Source organism: Bos mutus, chromosome 16, assembly GCF_027580195.1.
Source record: "Bos mutus isolate GX-2022 chromosome 16, NWIPB_WYAK_1.1, whole genome shotgun sequence".
In the NCBI taxonomy this organism is placed as follows: Eukaryota; Metazoa; Chordata; class Mammalia; order Artiodactyla; family Bovidae; genus Bos; species Bos mutus.
In genome coordinates this window covers 27552211-27577081 of record NC_091632.1, presented here as the reverse complement: position 1 = coordinate 27577081, position 24871 = coordinate 27552211, and the positions used below count along the sequence as shown (strand labels likewise).

Genomic DNA, 24871 nt, shown 5'->3' with positions numbered 1-24871 from the left:
CTCTTTTAGGCACTGGTGCCTGCATCTGCAGAGATGTGTGCTGAGAGGAGATGAGGCTGTGCGAGTGAAGAAAGAACCGCGCCTGCTCCCAACTTTATTCCTCTTGTCCCAGAATACAATGAACTTTCCCTTGTCTTTCCCTCCAGGGAGTTTGCACGTTGGAAAGTGAACAACCTGGCTCTGGAAAGGAAGGACTTCTTTAGTTTGCCACTGCCTCTTGCCCCAGAGTTTATCCGGAACATACGCCTCCTGGGAAGGAGACCCAACCTGCAACAGGTCACCGAAAGCCTGATCAAAAAGTATGGCACTCACTTCCTACTTTCTGCCACCCTCGGAGGTAAGCAGTACCTTGATCCTACCATCCTACACTCGCTGGTTGCCAGACCATTGGAAATAGCTTTCTAACACCTATTGACTACAGCTTCAATACTTTTCCTGGATCTTTTATTCTTCCTTTTTTTTTTTTTCTTTTTTTTTAAAAAACCTAATCAGAATATTTTTAAGAAAAAGTGAATCAAGAAGCAACTGTTTACACTACACACCTAAGTGTCGGCACATCCTTTTTTTTTAAATTTTTTTAATTAATTTTATTTTATTTTTAAACTTTACATAATTGTATTAGTTTTGCCAAATATCAAAATGAATCCACCACAGGTATACATGTGTTCCCCATCATTTTTTTTTTTTACTGGGAAATGTTCTCCTTCTGGTGCATTTGTCAACAGTGTAATCTCTTGACATCCAATTTCATTGCCAGAACATTGCTCTTTGCTTATAATCATCCTCTTGGGGAGGGGGTTGTAGCGTAAGGAGGATGGGGGACAGACGTTTACTAAGAACTTGCCAGCAGGGGGCGCTCCCAGTTTTCTTTTGACTGAGCCATCTAACCCTGAAGTTTCTCCATATCCTAATACTGGCTGTGGCTACAGTAGTATGTCCACTCAGTCATGTCCAGTGCTTTGTGACTCCATGGACTGTAGCCTGCCAAGCTCCTCTGTCCATGGCATTCTCCAGGCAAGAATACTGGAATGAGTAGCCATTTCCTCCTCCAGGGGATCTTCCCAACCCAGGAATTGAACCTGTGTCGCCTTCATGGCAGCCTAGGCGGCACTAGTGGTAAAGAACCAGCCTGCCAATGCAGGAGACATAAGAAACCTGGGTTCAATCCCTGGTGGGGAAGATCCCCTGGAGGAGGAAATGGCAACCCACTCCATTATTCTTGTCCAGGGACAGAGGAGCCTGGCTGGCTACTGTCCACAGGGTCACACAGAGTTGGACGCGACTGAAGTGACTTAGCACCCACGCACTCCTGCATTGCAGGTAGACTCTTTACTGCCTGAGCCACCAGGGAAGCCCAGACACATAGGCAAAAAAGTAAATGTTCATTAAGTTCCTGATCTCTCTGCTACCACTCTGTAGAGACTGGTAACCAGCCAAACAGATTCCAATGATTCCGGGCTGGATGGAGGCAAAGGTGGGGTGGTACAACCTCTGGCTAGGACCCAGAGCAGAATTGAGAGCTGGAAAGAGGCAGAGTTCTCTCTGTCCTGGAAAGAAGAAAGCAGGCTTTATTATAACATTTAGCTCACTGTCTTATGGACTACAAAGGAACACGCCAAGGGTTCAGGCCAGCTGCTGACATGTCATAGGTGCTGAGCGTTTGAGGGGGAAAAGGGAGGTTGAGCTTCAAGGCTTTTGCCCTTTCTTAGGGAGCAGAAATATCCACGGTGATTCTTTATAAACAACTTGAGAGAGAGAATTTTATCTTCCCCATAGAGGTAGATTGCCTGAGACAGAGATCAATAAAGGATGTTAAATGGATAAGCTGGAGGGGCGGGGGATGAGCTTTGGGAGATTACAGAAGTGAGGAGGAGGAGGCTGGCCTCTCATGCAGTGATGTCCTTCTGCTGTGGTGCAGTTTGATGAGAGTGCTCCGAGCATGGTAGGGATGGGAAAAGGCTGTCAGCAGGGGCCACAGTAAGGCTCAGTCTGAGGGTTTCATGTTCTTACGGGTAGGGGCTTGGGGAGCTGGGGTCCTCACCAGGACACCCATGTTGTTTGCTGTAGGAGAAGAGTCCCTGACCATCTTTGTGGACAAGCGGAAACTGAGCCGGAAGTCGGAGACGGCAGGAAGTGCCTCTGTGATCGGGGGCAGTGGGAACAGCTCCGCCGTGTCCTTGGAGACCCTGCACCAGCTGGCAGCCTCCTACTTCATCGACAGAGAGAGCACCCTGCGGCGGCTGCACCACATCCAGATAGCCACGGGGGCCATCAAGGTAAGGGCCTGAGAGGTCCTGGGGGAGGCAGGCAGAGACAGGCAGGCAGAGACACCAGGCGGAAGCCTGGGTCTTTGCCAGCTCTACGTCAGCCAGGCCTGACTGAGGGTAGTGGGAAAGCAGCTTTCTGATGTGGGCACAGCCCTAAACCAGCCCTAAAGCCTGGGCAGGCGCTTCCTTCTGCAGCAAAGAGCCACATGGCATCTTCCCTAAGGCAGGCTCCCACTGAGGGAACCTCAGCGAAAGGCAACCAGGGCCACTGCTTTCCAGAGGTCACATTATAGTGGGGGAATGAACATAATAAACTTGTAAAAGTCAGCAAAGTCACTCCAGGTTATGATGTAAGGGGAAAACGGGGTCATAGGTGCAGACTTCTGAGGCGAGAGGGGCAGGGGAAGGCACTTGGGGTTTAGACTGGGGTCTGAATCCTTAGAAGCCAGCTGTGTGTAGATCTGAGGGAAGGGTGTTCAGGAGGAGGGAATGGTAAGTGCTAAGGTGCTGAGGCAGGAACCATGGTGAAACCCAGGACTGCTGTGACTCCAGAGAGGTGAGCAAGAAAGATGCTGGTGCAAGATGACGTTCAGAGGTAGGCTGGAGCCGGCTCACATGGCTGGGATAAGACTTTTAATATAAGTCAAAGCACAGTAGAAAACAAGCAGAGGAGTGATGGGATTTCATGTATATTTGAAAAGCTCAATACTTCCTATGATTTAAATAACTGTAACGTCCATCCCATGTTCTCTAGAAGATTTCTAGGACAGTTCATGTTGTATAAGGGAGGAGAAGAGTAGTGATGATACTTGGGATCACTGGAGATTCTACTTCTAAACATAGAGTGAGGCTGTTCAGAATCAGTCTTATACTCTGCTTTTATCCCACCCAAGATTCACAAGGAAGTTTTGTTCGTTCATTCATTCATTCAATAAGTATTCAAAATTTTTTAAATTTTATATTATAGTTGATTCACAATGTTGTGTTAGTTTCAGGTGTACAGCAAAGTGATTTAGTTATACACATTCATATATCTATTCTTTTTCAGATCCTTTTCCCATATAAGTTATTACAGAGTATTGAGTAGAGCTCCTTGTGCTATACAGTTGGTCCTCTTTGGCTATCTGTTTTACATACAGCAATGTGCCTATGCCAATTCAACCTTACTGAACACCTGTTATGTGTCAGGCACTCTTCTGGGTACACTGAGAATCCAAAAGTGAGTTTATTGGTAGAAAGACACAAAGTCGGGGACGAGTATAGAGGGTGATGGGAACATGGTACTTTAGGGAAGACCAGATCAGAGGTATCAGTGAAGCGAGGGCGTGAGTCACAAGGGTGTCTTGAGTGACTGCATTCAAGACAGAGCAGGGAGGGAGTGCAACTGCCCTAAGTGGGAGTGTGCTTGGTATGATCCAGGAGCACCGGTAGTGTGGCTGGAGTGGAGTCAGAGTGAAGAGGCAGATGAGGCAACAGTGGTTGCAGGGGCCAGACCATGAGGGCATTGCTGATGACAGAAGGGGGTTCCTGGAGCCCAGTGGACCCGTTACTGCACTGGCCAAGATGAACAACAGTGACTTGGATGAAGTTGGTGCAATAGTGCTGATGTGAAGCTCCCAGGTTCAGGTTATACTTGATGGTAGAGCCTATCCAGGTAAGAAACTGGAAGAAAGGAGTCAAGATTAACCACACGATTTTTGGCCTGAGTAACATGATGAACAGTGATTTCATTAACTGAGATAACACTGGGGCGAGGTGCCGATCTGAAAGAAATGAGGAATCAAGAGTTCAGTTTTAGACACACTGGATTTGACATTCCTATTAGATATCTAAGAGGCGATCAGCTATACACACCAGGATTTCAAGAGAGAGGTCGATATTGGAGATGTAAGTTTGGCATGCAAATATATCCACATGTGTAGGTGGCATTTAAAACTATAGGAAAGGATGAAGTGAGATCACTTGAGGACTGAATGCTGCTGATAAACTGGACCTAGGGCTTTGGATCATGAAGTACATCAGTTTTCAGCAATGGGCCAAATGAGGAGGATTCAACAAAGGAAGCTGAGACAGAGCATAAAGGTAAGAGGAGAACCAAAGTTGGATTACAAAGCCATGTGAAGAAAGGGCTTTCCAAAAGAAGGAGCAGGCAACTTAAGCAGTCAGATTGTGAATATGACCTTCAACTTGGCAATGTGGAGGTAACTGGTAACCTAAATAAGAGTAGTTTCAGTGGCATGAAAGGTATAAAAGGCTGAGTAGAAAAGGTTCAATAGAGAGAGTGGAGTGAGCATTAGAATCGTGGAGACAGTCCTTGAAAAGTTTTGCTATAAAGGCAAATAGAAAAATAGGTGATGGCTGGAGAGTGATGTGGGATCAAGGGAGCTTGTGTTTTTGTTTTAAAAATGGGAGATATTCCAAGATATTGGTATGTTAATTACAATGACTCAGTAGAGAGGGGGGAAATCATGGTGCAGGAGAGACGGGAGATGACTGCAGAAGCAATTGAGGAGGTGAGAGAGGTGGTTACTCCAGGCAGGAGTGGCGTGGCAGGCCTCACATAGGAGCACAGACACTGCATCCCTTGTAGCACGAGGCAGTACAGAGCACACAGCACACACGCAGTGAGAGGACAGCTGTGACGGTGGGGGATACCGGTATCCTCTTCTGATTTATTCCATTTCCTTGATGAAACAAGCAAAGTCCGTGGCTAAATGGAAGAAGGAATTGCTGAGAAAAGAATGTATGAAATGGTTTTTCAGAGAGTTAAGGTTATCAATTGACTAGATAAATGGAGTGAATTGTCGAGGGGCACAAAAGGCCCATTTGAGGCCCATGGTCATAATTGTTACATGAGGCCAATCAGCAGAGTTGTGAGTTTTTTCAGCTATATTCAGCCCTTCATGTTCAGACAAGCATGAGATAGATGGAGAGTTGAATTAAACCAAGATATGTGTGTGTGTGTGTATGTGTACAAGATGAAAGGAAAAATAGGCAAGAGAGTTGAAAGTATATAGAAAGAGTGATTATAGTGATGGATCAAGGGATTTGAAACCATTAGGGGATGATAGAAAGTGAAAAGTTGACTAGGTCAAAAGATTGGAAGTCTAAATAGGTTTGATGACTTGTTACAGGGAAGAGACTAGAGGAGGTACAAGTGTGTGATGTTTAATATAGCAGTTACAGAGGGTCAGGTTCTGGGGCATGACCATAGGCATGGGAGGCCAAGATGGGGTTCACTGGAGGACAAGATGAGGAGGTGGGGAGGGCAGGGTATTAAAGGATCACCTACATGGATGCTGAAGTCATCAGGAATGATTCAGATCTGTTTGTGGTAAGAAAGATGGTGATAAGCAAGCTAAACTCTGAAAATCCTTAGTGAGGGAGAGGGAGTAACAAGAAAAATAGATTGCGATATGGAGGTGTAGTGAATGATAGTCCTGAGGGTTCTGACCTCAGAGGGGCCAGAGGTTAGAGAGGAAGGAGGACCATTGGTCCTAGAGAAGACTGTGGGGGAGACATGTCCTCAGAAGCTGCCAAGTTGTGCTTAGGACAAAAAGGTGAGGAGGACTCCTGAGAATAGATTGAGGTTATAGATGTTCTTGCCAGGACTGATCATGAGATTCAGAGGGCATGGTGGAGCATAAGTGGAGAGGAGGGGTCAGGTTGGGGGATGTCCAGGGTCTGGGGTGAGAGTCTGAGAGAGGAGGAAGACAGATGTTCAGGCAGACTTGGGGTACATTTTGGAGGCTGGTGTCTCAGCTTAAACTGATAAAAGAAGGACTGTAACAGCATGGAGTGGGTTTTACTAAGAAGACAGAGCTATGTAGAAGCCCCCTCTCCAACCCTCTAGTGGGCTGTGTTAAAGTTGAAGAAGAATTGGCCTTATCCATTCATGAAAGGTAGACCTGGATGAATAACCCCGTGGTCCCATTAATGTCCCTTTCTAGCCTTTGACCTGACCAACTTTTCTCTATCATTCCTCCAGGGCCTCGTTGTCCATCTTAGATCCCTAGATCCATCACTAGAATCACTCCCTTGCATGTCATGTCTTCAGCTCACTTATTGCCTCCTCTCTGTGCTCATGGCCATTCAGAATGTCATCAACTCTTACCTGATTTTCTTGCATAATTAGTCTTCCCATCCTCATTCTCCATTCTGCTCCCTGATTCATCATCTATGCTGCTTGCATGAGTACAAATCATATCATTCCACTGCTTAAACTCCTTCAGTGGTTCCTGACTATACATGGGGTATGGCTCATCTCCCATTCAGGGAGGTAGTGTGATGCATGGGAAAGAACCCAAGAGTCTGAGCTCAGCTCATGGCAAGGCTTTGAACAACTTACCAAACTTCTCTGAGCTCCAATTAGTTCCTTCTAAAATCATTGAACAATCAGAATAATTTCTACTGTGAAGGATTTCTGGGAAGATCTAATAAGAAAATATATAGACAGCATGAGCAACTGGACCTTGAAAAGGAATAATTCTTCTGCTTAACAAGATGGGAAGGCAATTGAAGACCTACTGTGCCTGTTGTCTTCTTAGTTTTAGCTCCAAGCAATCCTTTTACACTCTTCTCAACCCTTGCTTCCCCCCCTGCGCTGGCCCCTGTCACAACCCTTCACTTACCATTTATACCATTTTCTTGTGTCTCCCTTCCCCAGCACCTGCTCTTTTTTGCTTGCAATCGTTGTCTGTTTACCTGAGTGGCTCTTCCTACCCCTTCTTTGTTTGGCTCAAAAAGGTAACTCTTTCATGAAGCCATTCCTGACTGCCAAGGTAGTTAAATGCCCCTCTTCGGTATTTCAAGCATGCCTCCTTTATAGGGATTGTCATTTGAACTGAGTGCTCATTAACAAGAGGACCTCTGAGACTCTGAGGTCCTAATGGGAGGGACTGGGTCTTAGGCATCTTTGGTTCCCAGTAGGAGTACAGAGCTTGCCACATTATGGGTCATGAGTCAAGGTTCGTTGGGTGAATGAGTCACGGACCCCACTTATCACAAACGTTGGGCTCAGTGTGTGTGCAACTGCATGTGAGCATGTTAAGTTGAAAGAAAAAGGTAGCTTGAATGTCAGGATTGTCTGCTAAGAGGATTCTGGTGAAGGATAACAGAGCTCTTAAAAACAAGACACTGGATCCAGTGTAGACCCATGGGCATAGTAAAAGGACAGTAACACTCCCAAGATGCTCTGTTTCTTGTTGTAATACATCTCTACATTTTCATCTCTACCTGCTTCACCTTCCTGCTTCTCTAGTTCAAGTTCTTTCCTCTGTTCATTCTAGACTTTCTGTATGCCACGGACTTCGGCCTGCATTTAGCTTTTTCTTGCTCTGAAGCTGGACCTGGCTGAACGTTATCTTTCTGTTTTGTCTCAGCCAGTGCCATCAGGACAAAGAGCCCTCTCTTGTTCACTGTAGCAGTCTCAGTTCCTGGTACATGCTGCTAAGTTGCTTCAGTCGTGTCCGACTCTGTGCAACCCCATAGACGGCAGCCCACCAGGCTCCGCTGTCCCTGGGATTCTCCAGGCAAGAATACTGGAGTGGGTTACCATTTCCCTCTCCAAGGGGATCTTCCCAACCCAGGCTCAAACCCGCATCTCCTGCATTGGCTGGTGGATTCTTTACCACTGAGCCACCAGGAAAGCCCATTTCCCATCATGCTGCTGCTGTTGCTGCTAAGTTGCTTCAGTCGTGTCCGACTCTGTGCGACCCCATAGACAGCAGCCCACCAGGCTCCGCTGTCCCTGGGATTCTCCAGGCAAGAACACTGGAGTGGGTTGCCATTTCCTTCTCCAATGCATGAAAGTGAAAAGTGAAAGTGAAGTCACTCAGTCGTGTCCGACTCTTAGCGACCCCATGGACTGCAGCCCACCAGGCTCTTCGGTCCATGGGATTTGCCAGGCAAGAGTACTGGAGTGGGCTGCCATTGCCTTCTCCTCCTGGTACATAGTAGGTGCTTTAGTTACTCTGAATTTCATAAGTCTCCATAATCACTGCTTAAGTTTTCCCTCACCCGGCCAGTATCATAGTTCTGAATTCCCCAGAGGAACCTGGTTCAGGATTCACCTTAGTCCAGCACAAAGACTGGGAGTTATCTCAGCCATGGCTTCCCGGACTCACCTCTTTAGCAAGGACTGTGGTGACAGTGAGAGGTGGGCAGGCACTCAAATCCTGTCTGTTATACGCCTGTAGATGCACATCCTAGAAGTAGAGTCGCTGTCCATCTTCTCCAAAGAGGGGCCACCATCCTCAGAAGCCTATTCTTGGAATTCCTGAGTCACAGGTGGGAAGATGACTTGTTCAGTTTCCACTGGGCTACTTGACCTGGAGTTATTTCTGTTTGGGAGCACCATGGGTGCTCCCCATGGGCTATATAGTTCAGAGAACCATGAAAAAAAAAAGGCATTTAGTGTCTTATTCCACCTGTCAGTATAACCCACAGTCCTTGCTAAAGGGCATACCCTAGACTAGGGAGCAAAGGGAGGTGTTGGCATCCCATCCCATGGCTCTGCTCCCTCCATATGGTTGACCTGACCATTCCATCCTGATAGTAATGGTACCCCACTGGAGACCACTTCTTTGCTTTAACACCCAGCACTTGCAAATCCAGACAGCACCCCCCCACACCCCACCCCCCCACAGTAGCACACCCTTGCGAGCTCAAACTCTGCTGCTGGTGCTGCAGCCCCTGCCACCTGCTTCCTCTACTGAAGGCTCCTTTGCAGGGGATGAGCTGGCTTCCAGCGCAGTCAGTATTCTGGGTGGAGGTAGGTGGGGGTGAGGGGGTCTGCCCACCTGCTCAACTTTGGTGAAGGAAAAACTCTCGAGTCAATCTGCCGGTTTCTTGTTTCTCTAAGCAGAGGTGCTCTTACTTTCTACCCTTTGTTAGCAACTTCTTTTCACTAACGGCAAGAAAGAGGCACCCTACCCCCTTTTGTTTATCTAACACATGCCCAAGACCCCACTGAACACCCCCTCTGGTGCAAGGTTTGCCGTGGGCAGTACGCATCTCTGTTCCAGGATGTGTCACGTTAGACTGCAGCTGTTTCTGCGCCTGTCTCCACCTCCCCACACGCAACATCGGGCTTAGGCAGCAGGGAGTGTCATACGCATACAGTTCCAGGTCTCTTCGCTGTGCTGGGTGTGTGGTGAGACAACCACTAAAGTGCCTGATGGGGCTGGCAGGCTGCCCGGTTTAATGGGAGAGGAACTTCCTCAAGTGAGAAGACAGGGACTGGGTTTCAGCCTTGATATTTACTATTCCTGTGACCTTGAGACGTTAGTTATTAAACTCCATGACCTGGATTTACCAACTATTTGACTCACCTGTACAGGACTGAGATTCAGCTGACTTAGCCATCATACAGTGGTGAGTCATCTTCATGTAGTCTGCTATGTGCCGCTCTAACCACCTTTATCCCTTCCCTGGAACCCCAGGATCTCCTCGAATAATAACCAGAGGACTGATGCACGTTGGGATCATTGCACCTCACTATGGCCCTATAGCTGACACTTCTTCTGATTAGTGAGCACACCCCTGTCCTCCCTGCTGATACACACTGTGAATAACATATGGTGAATATCACCCCTTACTCTGCTGTAGGATTGGGTGGCACCAAATGATATGGTTTACATGAAAACACTTTGCAAACTGGAAAGGGCTGAACACAGATTCATCCTATCTGTAATTCCTGGGAAGGGATAAAAGCCCAGAAGAGGGCAGGGGCGTATTTTGTAGTTGTAGCTCATGTGTGCATGCTAAGTCACTGCAGTTGTGTCCGACTCTTTGCAGACCCTATGGCCTGTGACCTTCCAGGCTCCTGTGTCCTAGAGATTCTCCAGGCAAGAATATCAAAATTGGTTGCTAGGTCCTCCTCCAGGGGATCTTCCCCATCCAGGAGTTGAACCTGTACCTCTTCTATCTCCTGCACTGGCAGGCAGGTTCTTTGTCACTAGCGCCACCTGGGAAACCCCAGTTGTGACTCACCCTCTACTTAATTGAAGACTGAGGAAGGAATTGGCGGGGAGTCTGAGAGGCTCCTGAACTGCCTGAAAAGAACCCACACACAATTTTGCATAGACCTCAGGATGGCAAGAGGGAGCTGTTCTCATAAGCATCCTTAAAGTGACTTGTCCAGATTCCTGCCTGTAGCAGCCTGGGATTCAATTTGCAGCTCTTTGAATCCCACACACTCTCAGATGTGCTTCTCTGGCCAGCCCTATCGCCACAGTTAGAAGCCCATTTTACTGGAGCTTAGCTGTGCAGCAAGCCAGCCCCCCTCCCCACCAGGTAGGATGGGAGCAGCCAGAGAGTGAAGGGCAAGGGGAGGAGAGCAGGCTCACCCGAATGAGGCTTTGCACAATCCGGCATTTATGGAAAATTGGATGTGCTAATGAACCTGAGATCCATCAGGGCTTTCTGAAGGGACGGTTTCTGTCAACAGACCAATTAGCACACAATTATTTTCTCTTTCTGAAAGCTTATCTGAGGCTCTCTTTGAGCTGCACTTTCCATTACCTCTGCTGGCCCTCTTTATAATCCACCAAAGCTGTCTGCCTCTTCTACAGGGAGAGACACAGGGTTTCCTGGACCAACCTGCCAGGGACTCTGGGACTTTCATCACTCCGCAGGTTCAGGGGTCCTTGGCTCATCCTGCTTGTCAAGTCAGTGCTCAGGCACCATCTGCAAGAGGACCCTCTACAGCTCCCCTCCTGCTTCCCACCTCCTTGCTTCTCTGGGAGGTCAGAGGTGGCTCAGGGCAGAGGAGCCATGGAAAGGGCAGTGACTCTGGGATCTGGTAAAATCTGAGTGAGCCTTCCTCACTTGTGGAGATCTGGCTTGAATCATTCCCTCTAACAAGAAATGAACAGGGGGATCGCAGTTTCTATCTGTTCCTTGTTCCCATCCTTGTGCTGCAATTAACAAAGTAGAGCTACACACATCCTTTCAATGACTCACCTAATTGATTATTCTCTTTAGAACTGATCTTCGGAAATGGGCAAGTAAAGGTCAGAAAATTGCATGGGAGCCGGCCCTAGAATGTTGAACAAGATGGTGGTGGGGTTGGGGAGGGGGCAGATGAATCAGTGGTAGGGAGGGAGGGACAGGGTGGAATGAAAGAGTGGAAAGTTGCTGTGCTCTGTTCACCCCCTTGGGAGTTGTCCTACTTCTGCATAAGGCATGTAGCTTTCTCCCTGCATGGACCCAATGCTGGGAGTGGGTGGGTAGAAAAGCCAGTGCAGAACTCAGTGGCAGTGTGGTGGCCAGCTTACCTGGAGGCGGGGACAGGCAAACCTCCCAAATACCACACACCCCCATCCCACTCTGTCTTTCAGCCCACTCCATTCCAAGAGAGACAGGCTTCCCCGAATAGCTGGGCTAGTCCTTGGCCACAGCTCCTATAGGAATTTTTGCACCATATAGATAAAGAAAGCTTTACCTTGAAATAATCCTGGTTCTGCCTTCCCACTGCAGTAGCCAGTCGCCAACTCACTCAATACAGAGACATTATTCAGCACCAAGTGCCCACCTGTGGAGGGAGGGAGGCTCATGTGTAACACTGGGATTATGTCAGTATAAACATGTTTCCACTTGTCTGTAAACTCCTTATGGTTGTGACTGGCTCACTGTGAGTTTTGGATTCTCCTGGAATATTTCATAAATGAATAAATGAGTGAAAGAAAGAATGAGTGAGTCAAATGAACCGTAGCCCTGCAGCTGACTGTGTGACCTTGAAGAAATCACTTAACCTATCTGGTCTTGATTTCCTCATCTGTAATCATAATATCTAAAGTCTTCTGATACAATGCACAAATTAGATGACTCGTGAGAACCTACTATATAGCAGGGAACTCTATACAATGCTCTGCGGTGACTTAAATGGGAAAAGAAATCCAAAAAAGAGGGGATATGGGTATATTTATAGCAGATTCACTTTGCTGTACAGTAGAAATTAACACAACACTGTGAAGCAAATATATTCCAATAAAAAATAAAAGAAGTCTATACAATTTGTCTTATGCCTTGTTCACCTTCTGCAGAGAGGGTAGATCACTAAAATGTTTTGGATGAGCTGGTCTGTTGACACTTGTTTTTTAGAGTGATGTCATCTACATGCATTTAACTCCATTTTCAGCAGCCCTTTGATATGCCCTCAAAGGAGACACTGGGGCCAGGAACTGAAGTCTGAGGATTCAGAAGTCAAAATCCTGTCTCATCTACTCAATAGTGCTGAGTCTTTGGGCCCAGTATCTTCCTAAACCTTGTATCTTTCCCTGAAACATGATAGTAGTGCAATCTGTCTCAGAGTTAGTGTGAAGGTTAAATGGGACGATCTTGGAGGATGAGCCTGGGAACTGTAGAGGGGTTTCCTGCCTCTGTCATGGCCTTGATCCTATTCCCCATCCAGGCTGGGTCTTGCTGCTTTTCATGCCCAGGATCTATTGCTTGCCCTGTAGTCTTTCTCTTCCAATTCTCCTCTTCGCTCTTATCCTTTAAGACCAATTTATGGATCACCTCCTCCATGAAGCCTTTTCCTACTACTTTAAGCAACAACGTTTTTTTCCCTTCTCTCTCTTCACTGTATTAGTATCACACCATCTCTCATTTACTGTGTTCCAAATGTAGTTTTCAGGACTAACTGTACTAAATTCTCTTTAATGATGTCACTTACACTTTGGAATTCACTGTGATAACTGGCAGAGTGGCAGACACATTACATCTCACACTATCAAGCCCATATGTTGTAGATCATGCCGCCCCTTCTTTTTCTGAGAGTACTTCCCCTCCATTCTCTTCCTGTCCATGTTTTACTCATCTTGAAGGAACAACTCAGTTGCTCTCTCCTCTGAAACTCCTTCCCTTGCTTAGAACTGCACTTTCCTCAGGGCTCATTATGACACGTTGCCTCTTCCCCACCTGGAGGTGTATCAATCAGTTGGGTATGTACCTGTCTTCCCATAGGTTGTAACCTCCTGGAGGATACACAATATAACCTGTACATCTTTGTGTCTACCTCTCTACCCCTCAAAGCCTGAAACATATTACTCACACACACTCTAATTTATTGAGTACGTATTAGGTGCCAGCCACTGCGTTAATTGCGGTTGACAACCTCATGAGCAAAATAACTACGAGTTTACCTCTGTGGAGCCTTTCATGTGTGGAGGACTCAGGCTTTAAATACTTGAAGAAAAGGATGAAAAACTCCAAGTCATCTGCTTGCTGCAGAGCAGAGGTGCCTGGAGCTAGGCGAGAAGGTCAGAGGTATCAGAGCCGACTTCCTTGAAGAACTCTGAGAAAGGCACTCTATGAATGTTTGATAAATTGCAGGGAATTGAACAGTGGCTGCCCAATAAATACCAGTTGATTGGTTGATTGATTGTTGGCAGAGTCTCCAGAGATCCTGAAAAGAAAGGGCCTCAGGTCCCCATCAGTCTTATTACATAATTATTTCAGTGCATTTAAAGCTCCCCATTTTTCATCTTATACTTTAAACATCAGGGGAAAACTGATAGTCCAACTTTATAATATTTTAACATGACTCTGTGGTGTTTTGGAATATTACATAGCTATAAGAGATTATGTATATTTAATATACTTATTAAAATATGCAGTAAGCCCACGGCTGATTTTCTCTAAGGACGTCTCAGTGCCGAGGTGGAACTTAAATGTTTAATATTAATAATAATACTCATAACTCATATTTCTCTAGTGTGTTTCATCTTTGGGATCCCTAAAGCCTGTGAGCACCACATCAAGTGGCTACAGCTGGGCTGGCCAGTGGGCTGACAGCATCTGTATCTGGCCTCCGGTCTTCCTCTGGGGGAGGAGATGGGGGAACTCCAGTGTGGAGGCTCAGCTTCCTCTTCCTACACTGAGTTTCTTTTTTTCAGACACAAAGTCCCCCTGGCTTCTCTGAAAGGCTTGCACTTCTGGACAGCTGCTGCTGCCAGCCCTACACCACTGATATTCCCCGTCTCAGAACAAGGGGAAAAGTGGCTTCATGCTCCCAGGGTAGGATGAGCCATGTCCTTCCTTGGGCCAGTCCAGGACAGGACACAGACCCTGAGAATGGCTGACCGGAAGAGAGCAGGGCAAAGGGAAAGCCTTGGCTTGTTGTCTAAACCCGCCCTTCCTTCTCTAGGTCACGGAGACCAGAACTGGCCCCCTGGGCTGCAGCAACTACGACAACCTGGACTCAGTCAGCTCTGTTCTGGTACAGAGTCCAGAGAACAAGGTGCAGCTGCTCGGTAAGGTACCCTGTGGTGATTTTCACACTTTCCATAGCTGGTTAAAAAAAAGAAAAAGTTTAGATCACCCAAAGGAAAAGGTCCCATCTGCCCCATTTGGCTAAACCCTTCCAAAGACAAGAACTACCCCTAGTTCATTCTGAAGGAGATCAGCCCTGGGATTTCTTTGGAAGGAATGATGCTAAAGCTGAAACTCCAGTACTTTGGTTACCTCATGCAAAGAGTTGACTCATTGGAAAAGACTCTGATGCTGGGAGGGATTGGGGGCAGGAGGAGAAGGGGACGACAGAGGATGAGATGGCTGGATGGCATCACTGACTCAATGGACGTGAGTCTGAGTGAACTCCAGGAGTTGGTGATGGACAGGGAGGCCTGGCGTGCTGCGATTCATGGGGTCGCAAAGAGTCGGACACGACTGAGTGACTGAACTGAACTGAACCCCTAGTTCTGGGACCTGTAATTAACAACTTCCCATCACTCTTTGGAGAAAACTTCTGGTTTTCATGGTTTACTTTACACCTCAATCATTGCTCAAACCACTTGACACCTGAATCCTCCTACCTCCCAGTCCTGCCCAAGATCTCTGTCACTATGCTACTGTAAGAGCACACCCATCCTTCTATGCCTTGATCTAGCTGGGCAATCTCCCTTGTTGTCCAAAGAACCCTCTGCTTTATCCTAAGGACACAGTGGGGAACAGCTGGTCTTTGCAGAGTGATCATGGGACATCGTCTCTAGCTCAACTAAGAGCTGCACAAAACGTGGGGCTACTGGTTATCCTGAGAATGGTCCCTACCTTTTGTTACTAGTCTGCATCCTTCCATGGGAGATCAAAGCCAGGAGAAGAGTTTGAAAGAAATGGGAGCCTCAACCGGGGACAGAACAAGCAGAAACAGAAAGGCAAAAGGAACAGGAATGACACTAGGTCTGGAGGCTGGGAGATAAGGGGATGCACTCAGGTGTCCCCCAGGCATCCCAGGGGCAGAGCTATGTAGATGGAGTCAGAGCTGTTTGGCAGTGGGGAACATTCATTCTTCTTAAGGCCTAATGGAATTGAACTCTGTTTAAGATATGATTGTCTTGGTATTATAAAATCAATAGCCCTCACCCAGGATCTACGATGACAAATTCCAGCCAACCTAAGTCAGATGCAACCCCTGAATGCTTTAGGCATCAAGAAACATAATAAAAAGGAGGAAAAGCCTCCTTTCTTAAAAGCCTCACAATGCAATTAGCATCCCTCTTCTCCTAGGTCCCTGGGTGGACTGGGTTTGTGTCTGGAAATTAGCGATGAGTGAAGTTCAGAGTGTCTGGTGGTTCATTTGGAATAGTTTATGCCATTTAATTTTATAGCCCATCACTCATGCAGACATTGCTCAGGGCACTTATTTTATAGCAATGGGAAATGTTATGGGGAGGAGGAGGGAGCTAATGGGGGAGGTGAGAGGAAAGGGCTTGGAGAGGGGTGAGTGTGGGAAGCAAGCACGTGTGGACAGGGTACATGGGGAGGGCTGCCCAAGTGCCACTGCAGGGACATCGTCAGGAAAGAGAAACGTAGGAGCAGTTCTGAACAGGAGTAGATCTCAAACAAGAGCAACAAACATCTACTACAGCTGCAATTCTAAGTTTTATTTTAAGGTCTGCTGACACCAGGATACATCCTTTGGACTCTGATTTCCTGCCAAGGTCAAGGGTGTGACGATAAAGAGCCAGCAGATATTTGATGAAAGGGGAGCCCATCCCATCCAGAAGTCCTCTTGTCCCTCACTCTCCTGGCACAGTGTCTCCTAGGGTCCCTATTCAGGGAGCCTCCTGTCGGTCTTACCTCGAACATGGCTAGCTTGCATCCCAAGGCATGCCTGTGATTCATTCACCTCTTCATAGGCTTCCAACAGCCACCACGTCTAGCTAGAAGCCAACTAGGAGTCTATCCTGCTGCTGATAAACCAATGTCCACCACTCCAGCGGTGCTAGTGTTAAAGAACCCGCCTGCCAATCAGGAGACACAAGAGACATGGTTTCAATCTCTGGATTGGGAGAAGGGCATGGCAACCCACTCCAGTATTCATGCCTGAGAAATCCTATGAACAGAGGGGCCTGGTGGGCTACAGTCCTTAGGATTGCAAAGAGTCAGACATGACTGAAGTGACTTCGCAAGCAGGCACCACAGATGGGTAGGAAAACTGAATCTTGGAGTAACTGAGTGGATTATATTCAAGACCAGAGGCAGCTAATTAGAAAGGAGCTGAGCATTTATATCTAACTTGGGGCATCTACCACCACCTTGCTTTCATATCTCATCAAGAGTGAAAGCCTGAGATGGGCAGCCAGTCTGACACCCCTTGGGTAGGACCCAAGGGGACAAGGGCACAGTCTGACACCAAGTGGCTTTACTAGCACTGTGACTTGGGCAGACCACTGTGCTCATGAGGATTGGACTTCCTCACCTATAAGAGCCTCGGTATGACCACAAGTGTTACCTGCAGTCATATATGGGAAGTATTACTTGGTGTCATACCTGGCCACTACATACCCACAACACCTGTCCGTACCTCCTAAGCAGGGCAGCCTCTTTGGTCTTCAGGATTAAGGTGGGAGGCCCAGGAGGGTCAGCATTTAGTAATACCCTAGGAGGCCCGCTGCTCATCTCAGAGAAGTTAGGGATAGAATGGCCCTTGGAAGCAGAGCAAAAAGTCCAACAAGCCTTGATGTTTTTCCCCCATGAGGACTCTAAGCTCTTCCTTTATCTGAAACACCGTTGCATTTCTATCCTAGAAATGCTGACGTGTAGCCAAGAAGCCCATTCATTTGATAGGCATGTTCTCAATTTGGCTGATGTGGGGGTTCAACCAAGCCTTGAGCTTTGACGTACCCCATCTGTCACAGGGGTAGCAGTAACCCTCTGTCCCAACCAGCTTAGCAGGATCGGGCCTGGGGTGCCCATCGTTGGACCCAGGATGTACAAGTCAGCAGAACTCCAGCCAGGGACTCTGCAGCCTCGGGTGTGGGAAGACGAGTACCCACGGGTCCCGCCCGGCAGTTTTCCCTGATCCATCTTTTCCTTAGGCCTGCAGGTGCTGCTGCCCGAGTACCTGCGTGAGCGCTTTGTGGCCGCTGCACTCAGCTACATCACTTGCAGCTCCGAGGGCGAGCTCATCTGCAAGGGGAATGACTGTTGGTGCAAGTGCAGCCCCACCTTCCCAGAATGCAACTGTCCTGACGCCGACATCCAGGCCATGGAGGACAGCCTGCTGCAGATCCAGGACTCCTGGGCGACTCACAACCGGCAGTTCGAGGAGTCAGGTGAGCAGTGGGTTGGCACAGATTTCCTCCCTGTGAATGGGAGGAGGCCATGAGGTACTCCACGGGACACTCAGCTTGGTTCCTGACTCAGCCACGTCACTGGCCTGTGACCTCTAGCAGGTTATATCACCACCCCAAGTCTCAGTCGCTTTCTTTTGTTGTATATGCAAATAGACCTAATACCTACCAAAGAGATGCATTTCAAGCTAAGGTAAATATAATCAAGGCCATAAACCTCATCTATCTTGTTTGCCACAGAGTCCACCATCCCTGCACGTCAGGTGCACGGTGAATATTGGTTGAATGAGTGAGGTGCATAGCATGTGTCTAGAGTCACTAGTTCATGCTGGTGACTGCTTACTTAGCGCAAGCATAACTGGTATCAGTGTCACCTTGAGACTTAGAGGACTGGGTTTTGAGTTCTTATTCTGTGTTACAGATTGAATGTCTGTGTCTCTGCCCCCAATTCATATGTTGAAAATCTAATGCCCAAGGTGATGGTATTAGGAGGTGGGGACCTGGGAAAGTGATTAGGTCATGAGAGCAGAATCCTCATGAATGGGACTGGCACTCTCATATAAAAGGAGTCCCAGAGAGATCCCTTACCTCTTCCACCATGTGAGGATCCAGCAGGAATTCAGCCATTTTCAGCCCAGGAGAGGACCTTCACCAGAACCTGGCCACAGCCTCTTGACCTTAGACTTCCAGCCCCTGGAAATGTATTTTGGTTGTTTATAAGCCATCCATTCTGTTGTATTTTGCTGTAACATCTTGGGCAGACCTAATACTCTCTATTACTGACCCTTTGTATGACTGGTTTAGCCATGCAGCCACTCAGTGCCTCCATTTCTTCATCTGTAAATGTAGGAAAATGATAGCAATCGGTGGATGGAAGACTCATATGGAACAATGTGGATGAAATTATAAAGAACTCTGCATGATATACATTTCACTACTACATGAATAATAGTTATGTCTCAGAAAACAATATTGGATAAAACAAGGCAAATGAAAAAGGCTATGTGTTACATATGTATATTTATGTAATACTTATATATAATACTATAATACATTATTAACATAATGCATATTTAGTACTATTTACTTGATGTTTAAAAACATACTAGCCAATACTTAATATTTTCATGGATAAATGTATTCATAGAAAGTGTTAAAAAATATATGATAACGATAAAGAAAACATTCAAGAGAGTAGTTACATCTAGATAAAGACAGAGGGGAAGTTTAGGGCCTTCAAGTATATTTGCTTTGCCCATTTCTTCAAAAAAAATCTGAATTCAATATAGCAAGATGGCAAGATCTAGGTGGTGGACTTGTGGGAGTTTATTTTGATATTCTCTGTGCCGTTTTGTATACTTAAGTGTTTTATAAGAAGAATTATGCATATCCTAGTTGTTAATGTCATTACTAGGTGTGATTTTTCCAGTCATCTGGGTGGGGGATGAAGAACCAGGGGCTGGAGAAATCAGAATCAGAGTGGAGGACCCGGGCACTGCCAGCTCAAGTCTTAGACAAGGTATTCAGTAGCTGAGGAGAGTAGCAACCCTGGCTGCACTGGACCGGGGTGGTGGCATTGGGATGGTAGTATGGGAAGGTAGTTCAGACGGTAGTGGGATGCTCGAGTATGGAGGCAAGGACTATGGGCTCTCAGCACTGAGTTACTGCTAACGAGTGAAGGAGGGCTATTCGGACTGCTATCAGGAGACCTGATGGCTGCAGGTCCTAAGTGAAAGCAGATTTGTGGACAGAGATCTGAGCATGACTTCAGAAAACACATTGTTCCCAGGAAGCTCTGAGGAGAACTCAGACCTGTAGAAGGAACTAAGAACCAGAAAGCACTCTGCTTCTGGACTAACTTCAAAAAAGTATGGGTATCTAGCCAAGGTGCGTGTGTTCGTCGCTCAGTCACATCCAACTCTTTGAAACCCCACAGACTGTAGCCCGACAGGCTCCTCTGTCCATGGGATTCTCCAGGCAGGAATACTGGATGGCTTGCCATTCCCTTCTCCAGAGGATCTTCCCCACCCAGGGACTGAACCCTGGTCTCCTGCATTACATGCAGATTCTTTACTGTTTGAGCTACAGGAAGTCCTTAATCTGGTCAAGGGGTGAATCTCAAAAGAGAGGAAGGATGTGCTAGAGTCAGAGAGAAGGATGTTGGGGGGAGAGGCTGGTCTCAGGAACTGAAAGCCTTCTAAGACTTCTGAGGTGGGTATTCTGTCTTCTGTGCCCACATTTGCCAGTCTTGCCCACCCTCACCTTAACCAGCTTCCCTAAGGGGGCTGTGGTGTGATCCAAGAAGGTTGTGCATAATTTATAAGGAGGTATTAATGGCAAAAGAGATGCGTCCCAAGGTCACTGGCCACATGGGTGGTGACAGAGATGTTTTTTGAAATTCAGAAGTATATTAGGGTAGAGGGGAAAGAATCCTGGAGCCTTATCTTATGGTATGTCAATCATAAACAGCTTTCTCAGTAAAGCTGTTTAAAAAGAAAGAAATCAAAAGTCCTGGGAGAATGGTGTGAAGCCTCCTGCCTCATACAGTGATGGATGGGCAAGCTGGGTCTTGGGGGTAGAGGGGGCTCTTGCCCACCCAGGGTCTGAAGGGCACCCCCTCAGCTCAGCCCATGTGTCCTTACCACAGAGGAATTCCAGGCCCTGCTGAAGCGGCTGCCGGATGACAGATTCCTGAACTCCACAGCCATCTCCCAGTTCTGGGCGGTGGACACCAGCCTTCAGCACCGCTACCAGCAGCTGGGAGCCAGCTTGCGAATGCTGTTCAAGAAGACCCATCGCATCATCCGCCGGCTCTTCAACCTCTGCAAGCGCTGTCACCGGCAGCCCCACTTCCGTCTGCCCAAGGAGAGGTGAGCACCCCTGTGTCTGAGCCAGAGCCACGCCACCCACGAAAGTGGCTGAGGCCCTGGAGGGCCCCTGTCCAATACGGCAGAGCTGGGCTTGCGGACGCACATGTGGCCTTTCAGAGGCTCCCGTTATCTTGACCTACTTGCGCTTCAGTCTCAATTATGAGATGTGTCTGAAGTGAAAAAAAAAGAGAAGCTAATTTTACTTTTATATAAATTATAGTCGATTCGAATGTTACTCTAATAATACTCTAATTCTCACTCACTCATTTCCATTTTAATAAGTCTTTGAGGAAAGGAAAGAGTGGAGTTAAAGCTCACACACTGATTATGTATGATGAGAAACACACACAATAGATCATTTCCAACAGCAACTCTGCTCTGAGTCACAGGAGCGAAGGGAGCTGTGTCCTTAGGAACAGAGGGGGCTGGGTCATCACTGGCCTTCAAGCATCCATCACTCATTCACACATGCATTCAACAAGCCTTTGTTGAGTCTACCTTATATGGCCTAAGATTAAGCAGTGAGAGCATTTGTTAATTGGAAAGATATAATAAATATATAGGAACATCAAAGCTAGAAAATTATTACTATGCAGCAGCTACTTAATTTCATGTTGCGTGCTCAGTTGCTTCAGTTGTATTCAACTCTTGTGACCCCATGCACTGTAGCCCGCCAGGCTCCTCTGTTCATGGGGATTCTCCAGACAAGACTACTGGAGTGGGTTGTCATGCCCTCCTCCAGGGGATCTTGCCAACCCAGGTATCGAAGCAGCATCTCTTATGTCTCTTGCATTGGCAGGCAGGTTCTTTACCACTAGCTCCACCTGGGAAGCTCAAATTCATGTTGGTAGAACATAAATCGAAGACATGTCCTAATAATAGCAAAGGTCCAAGAGAAAAGCCATCTGGGAGAAGGACGTCTTGACCAGATTGTCCAGGAGGAGAGGAAAGTGGGCTGGTGCTTGTGAGCCAGAGCCTTCCAGGAGAGGGTGCTGCCCTCACAGGAACCCAGAGGTGCACCTCTAACTGAGGCCCAGGTGACAAGGGACACATGAGTGGAGAGGACAGACCAGCAAGGGCTTTTGAGAAAGGTTTCCGCCCCCCCCCTCCAAGTAATAGTTAAGAAATGCTTACCAGGCACCAGGAACAGTCCTAGTTTCTGAAGATGTGTTGGTGAAGAATGTAGTTCCCTGCTCTCGTGGCATTTGCAGGGGAGCCATCTCTGAACAAGTCAATGGTAAACAAACACAATCCATTTTGATACTGATCATGGCTGTGGATCACATCAAAGCAGCGTGATATGACAAAGAGGGGCTGGGTGGTGCTTTTGAGGGGAGTCATGGAAGACCTCTTTGAGGAGGTATCATAAGAACTGAAATGAGGGAGCCAACCATAGAGAAGTCCTGTCCTTGACCGGAGAGTTCTAGAAAGGACAGATCTGGATTGTGAAGAGGGATCGAGGTGGGCACATTATTGGGAAGTTTGGAGAGCCAGTTGTTGGAAGATCTTACGTAAGAGGCTGAAAACTAGATTGGATATGGAAGACATTGAGCTCTTCTGCAGGCTTTTGAATGAGGGAATGAGGTGGTACTTGGGAGGGATGAGTGCAAATTTGATGTCAGACCTTTCTGATGCTGATCCATCAGATACCCAGCTCCAGGCTGTGCTGGTCATCCCAAAGTGGTACAGTAGGGTTTCCCTCATTCAGAGAACCTGGGGCTCTTATCTTCCTCATCAACTTCCCTATTAGGCAGCCTCCTGGCACCCTCAGGGAAGCAGCAGTGTGTGGCTTCCTATGACTCTTGTTTCATTTCTGTCTCCCCTCCCACAGGTCCTTGCCCTACTGGTGGAACCGTATCCAGTCCCTCCTCTACTGTGGGGAGAGCACCTTCCCTGGAACCTTCCTGGAACAGAGCCACAGCTGCACCTGCCCCTACGACCAGTCTTCCTGCCAGGGCCCCATCCCCTGTGCCTTGGGCGAAGGGCCCGCCTGTGCCCACTGTGCCCCAGACAACAGTACCCGCTGCGGGAGCTGCAACCCGGGCTACGTGCTTGCCCAGGGGTTGTGCCGCCCCGAGGTAGCCGAGTCCCTGGAGAACTTTCTGGGGCTGGAGACAGACCTGCAGGACCTAGAGCTGAAGTACCTGCTGCAGAAGCGGGACAGCCGCATCGAGGTGCACTCCATCTTCATCAGCAACGACATGCGTCTGGGCAGCTGGTTCGACCCCTCCTGGAGGAAGCGCATGCTGCTCACCCTCAAGAGCAACAAGTACAAGCCTGGGCTGGTGCACGTGATGCTGGCCCTGTCCCTGCAGATCTGCCTCACCAAGAACAGCACCCTGGAGCCTGTCATGGCCATCTACGTCAACCCCTTCGGGGGCAGCCACTCTGAGAGCTGGTTCATGCCCGTGAGTGAGGGCAACTTCCCTGACTGGGAGAGGACTAACGTGGATGCAGCCGCCCAGTGCCAAAATTGGACTATCACCTTGGGCAACAGGTGGAAGACCTTCTTTGAGACGGTCCACGTTTATCTACGGAGCCGAATCAAGTCCCTGGATGACAACTCCAACGAGACAATCTACTACGAGCCCCTGGAGATGACCGATCCCTCCAAGAACTTGGGCTATATGAAAATCAACACCTTGCAGGTCTTTGGTTACAGCCTGCCCTTTGACCCAGATGCCATCCGGGACTTAATTCTCCAGTTAGACTACCCATACACGCAAGGTTCCCAGGACTCTGCCCTCTTGCAGCTCATTGAGCTTAGGGACCGGGTCAACCAGCTTTCTCCACCTGGCAAGGTCCGGCTTGACCTTTTCTCCTGCTTGCTCCGGCATCGGCTCAAGCTGGCCAACAACGAGGTGGGCAGGATCCAGTCTTCTCTGAGGGCTTTCAACTCCAAGCTGCCAAACCCTGTGGAATATGAGACTGGCAAACTCTGTAGCTAATGGGGGACCCACTCCAGCACCGGGCAGGGAAGGGACCCATGAATCCAGGGTGTGGAGTTCATCCAAGCCCTGATCTTAGTGCCAACAGGGTGCTCCCTGAAGACTGTCAGAACCCAGCAGATGGGACCTCGGGGCTTGGACTGAAGCAGGCAGGAGAGAGAGAAGCAACCACTGCACACATGCACAACACACGTGCCCACACACACACACACTCGCACCAGGAGGCGGCCACTCAGCAGCCCTGAAGCTGTAAAGTCGGTGCTTTCTCAAATGAATGCAGTTGAAGGAGAGGAGCCAAGGGAGAGATTCAGTGAAAGAACCAGCCAAACCCAAAAACACACAAATCCTTGAAAGTGATTCTTATCATTTAAGAGAACAACACAGAACAACAGGAGGGGTAGGAACACCACCTCCCCCTCCGTGGAGTCACTTTTGTATTCTTTTTAACCAGATTTCTTAAAATGGCGCTGTTTCGTGATTTCCCCACGTTGGTTCTTACTCTTTTGTATGCTGCCTCCACTGAGCTCTCCAGACACGGACTGCCCCTCAAGCTGGCTCCCTTGGGAAACAAGCGACAGCCCCCCCGCCCACAGAGGACCGCTCAGGGCAGGCAGGCAGCCGTGTTTCCCACCCGCTCCCTTAGCTCCTCTGCTTCCTCGACCTCCCCAGTTTCAGGGCCTGGCTGCCTCCATGTTCTGCTCATGGTCCAGTCAGAGCGCCTCTTCCAACAGCATCTGTTCTGTCCAAGAAAGCAGCTCTGTCAAGTTAGAGACCATGTATAGGGAAATGTTTTTCTTTTTTTTAAGAAAAAAGAAAAAAACAACAAAAATATTTATTTTGTGATTGTTTTTCTTGTCAATCAGCTCCAGCAACATGAACATATGAGGTAAAACTGATCTGGTTTAATACATATATTTTTTAAAAAGACCTTTTTTTAGGGGAAAAATGAGAGCGAAAAGAAGAAAAGGATAGTTTCCTGGGCTGCTTGGATTTTTAAAAATTGCTCTGTGTGTGACATGTGGGTGTCCCATGGATGGAGGATATTGCTGTGTAGGAGGCTGGGTGATTAGTGAACACACAAGTGAAGACATGTCTGGCTTGACTGTGTGTGTGAGAGAGAGACAGGTTGAGATGGACATTCGATAAAGAATGGAGTGAGGCAGAACTCTTCCAGAGAATTATCGGCTCATCCCACACCTTTTATCCCA

At 47.8% G+C, this 24871-nt stretch overlaps 1 protein-coding gene across 1 annotated transcript in view; it reads left to right on the top strand.

Moving 5' to 3' along the window:
- The window catches only part of BRINP2 (BMP/retinoic acid inducible neural specific 2), a 143238-nt gene extending 118796 nt beyond the window's left edge, over positions 1-24442 (top strand). The window contains exons 3-8 of the mRNA XM_070384449.1: positions 147-337; positions 2068-2276; positions 14419-14524; positions 17591-17827; positions 20493-20715; positions 22547-24442. Coding sequence (XP_070240550.1) covers positions 147-337; positions 2068-2276; positions 14419-14524; positions 17591-17827; positions 20493-20715; positions 22547-23663 — 2083 coding nt within the window. The 3' untranslated portion in view covers positions 23664-24442. The remainder of the gene's footprint in view (positions 1-146; positions 338-2067; positions 2277-14418; positions 14525-17590; positions 17828-20492; positions 20716-22546) is intronic.
- Positions 24443-24871: the final 429 nt, after the last annotated feature.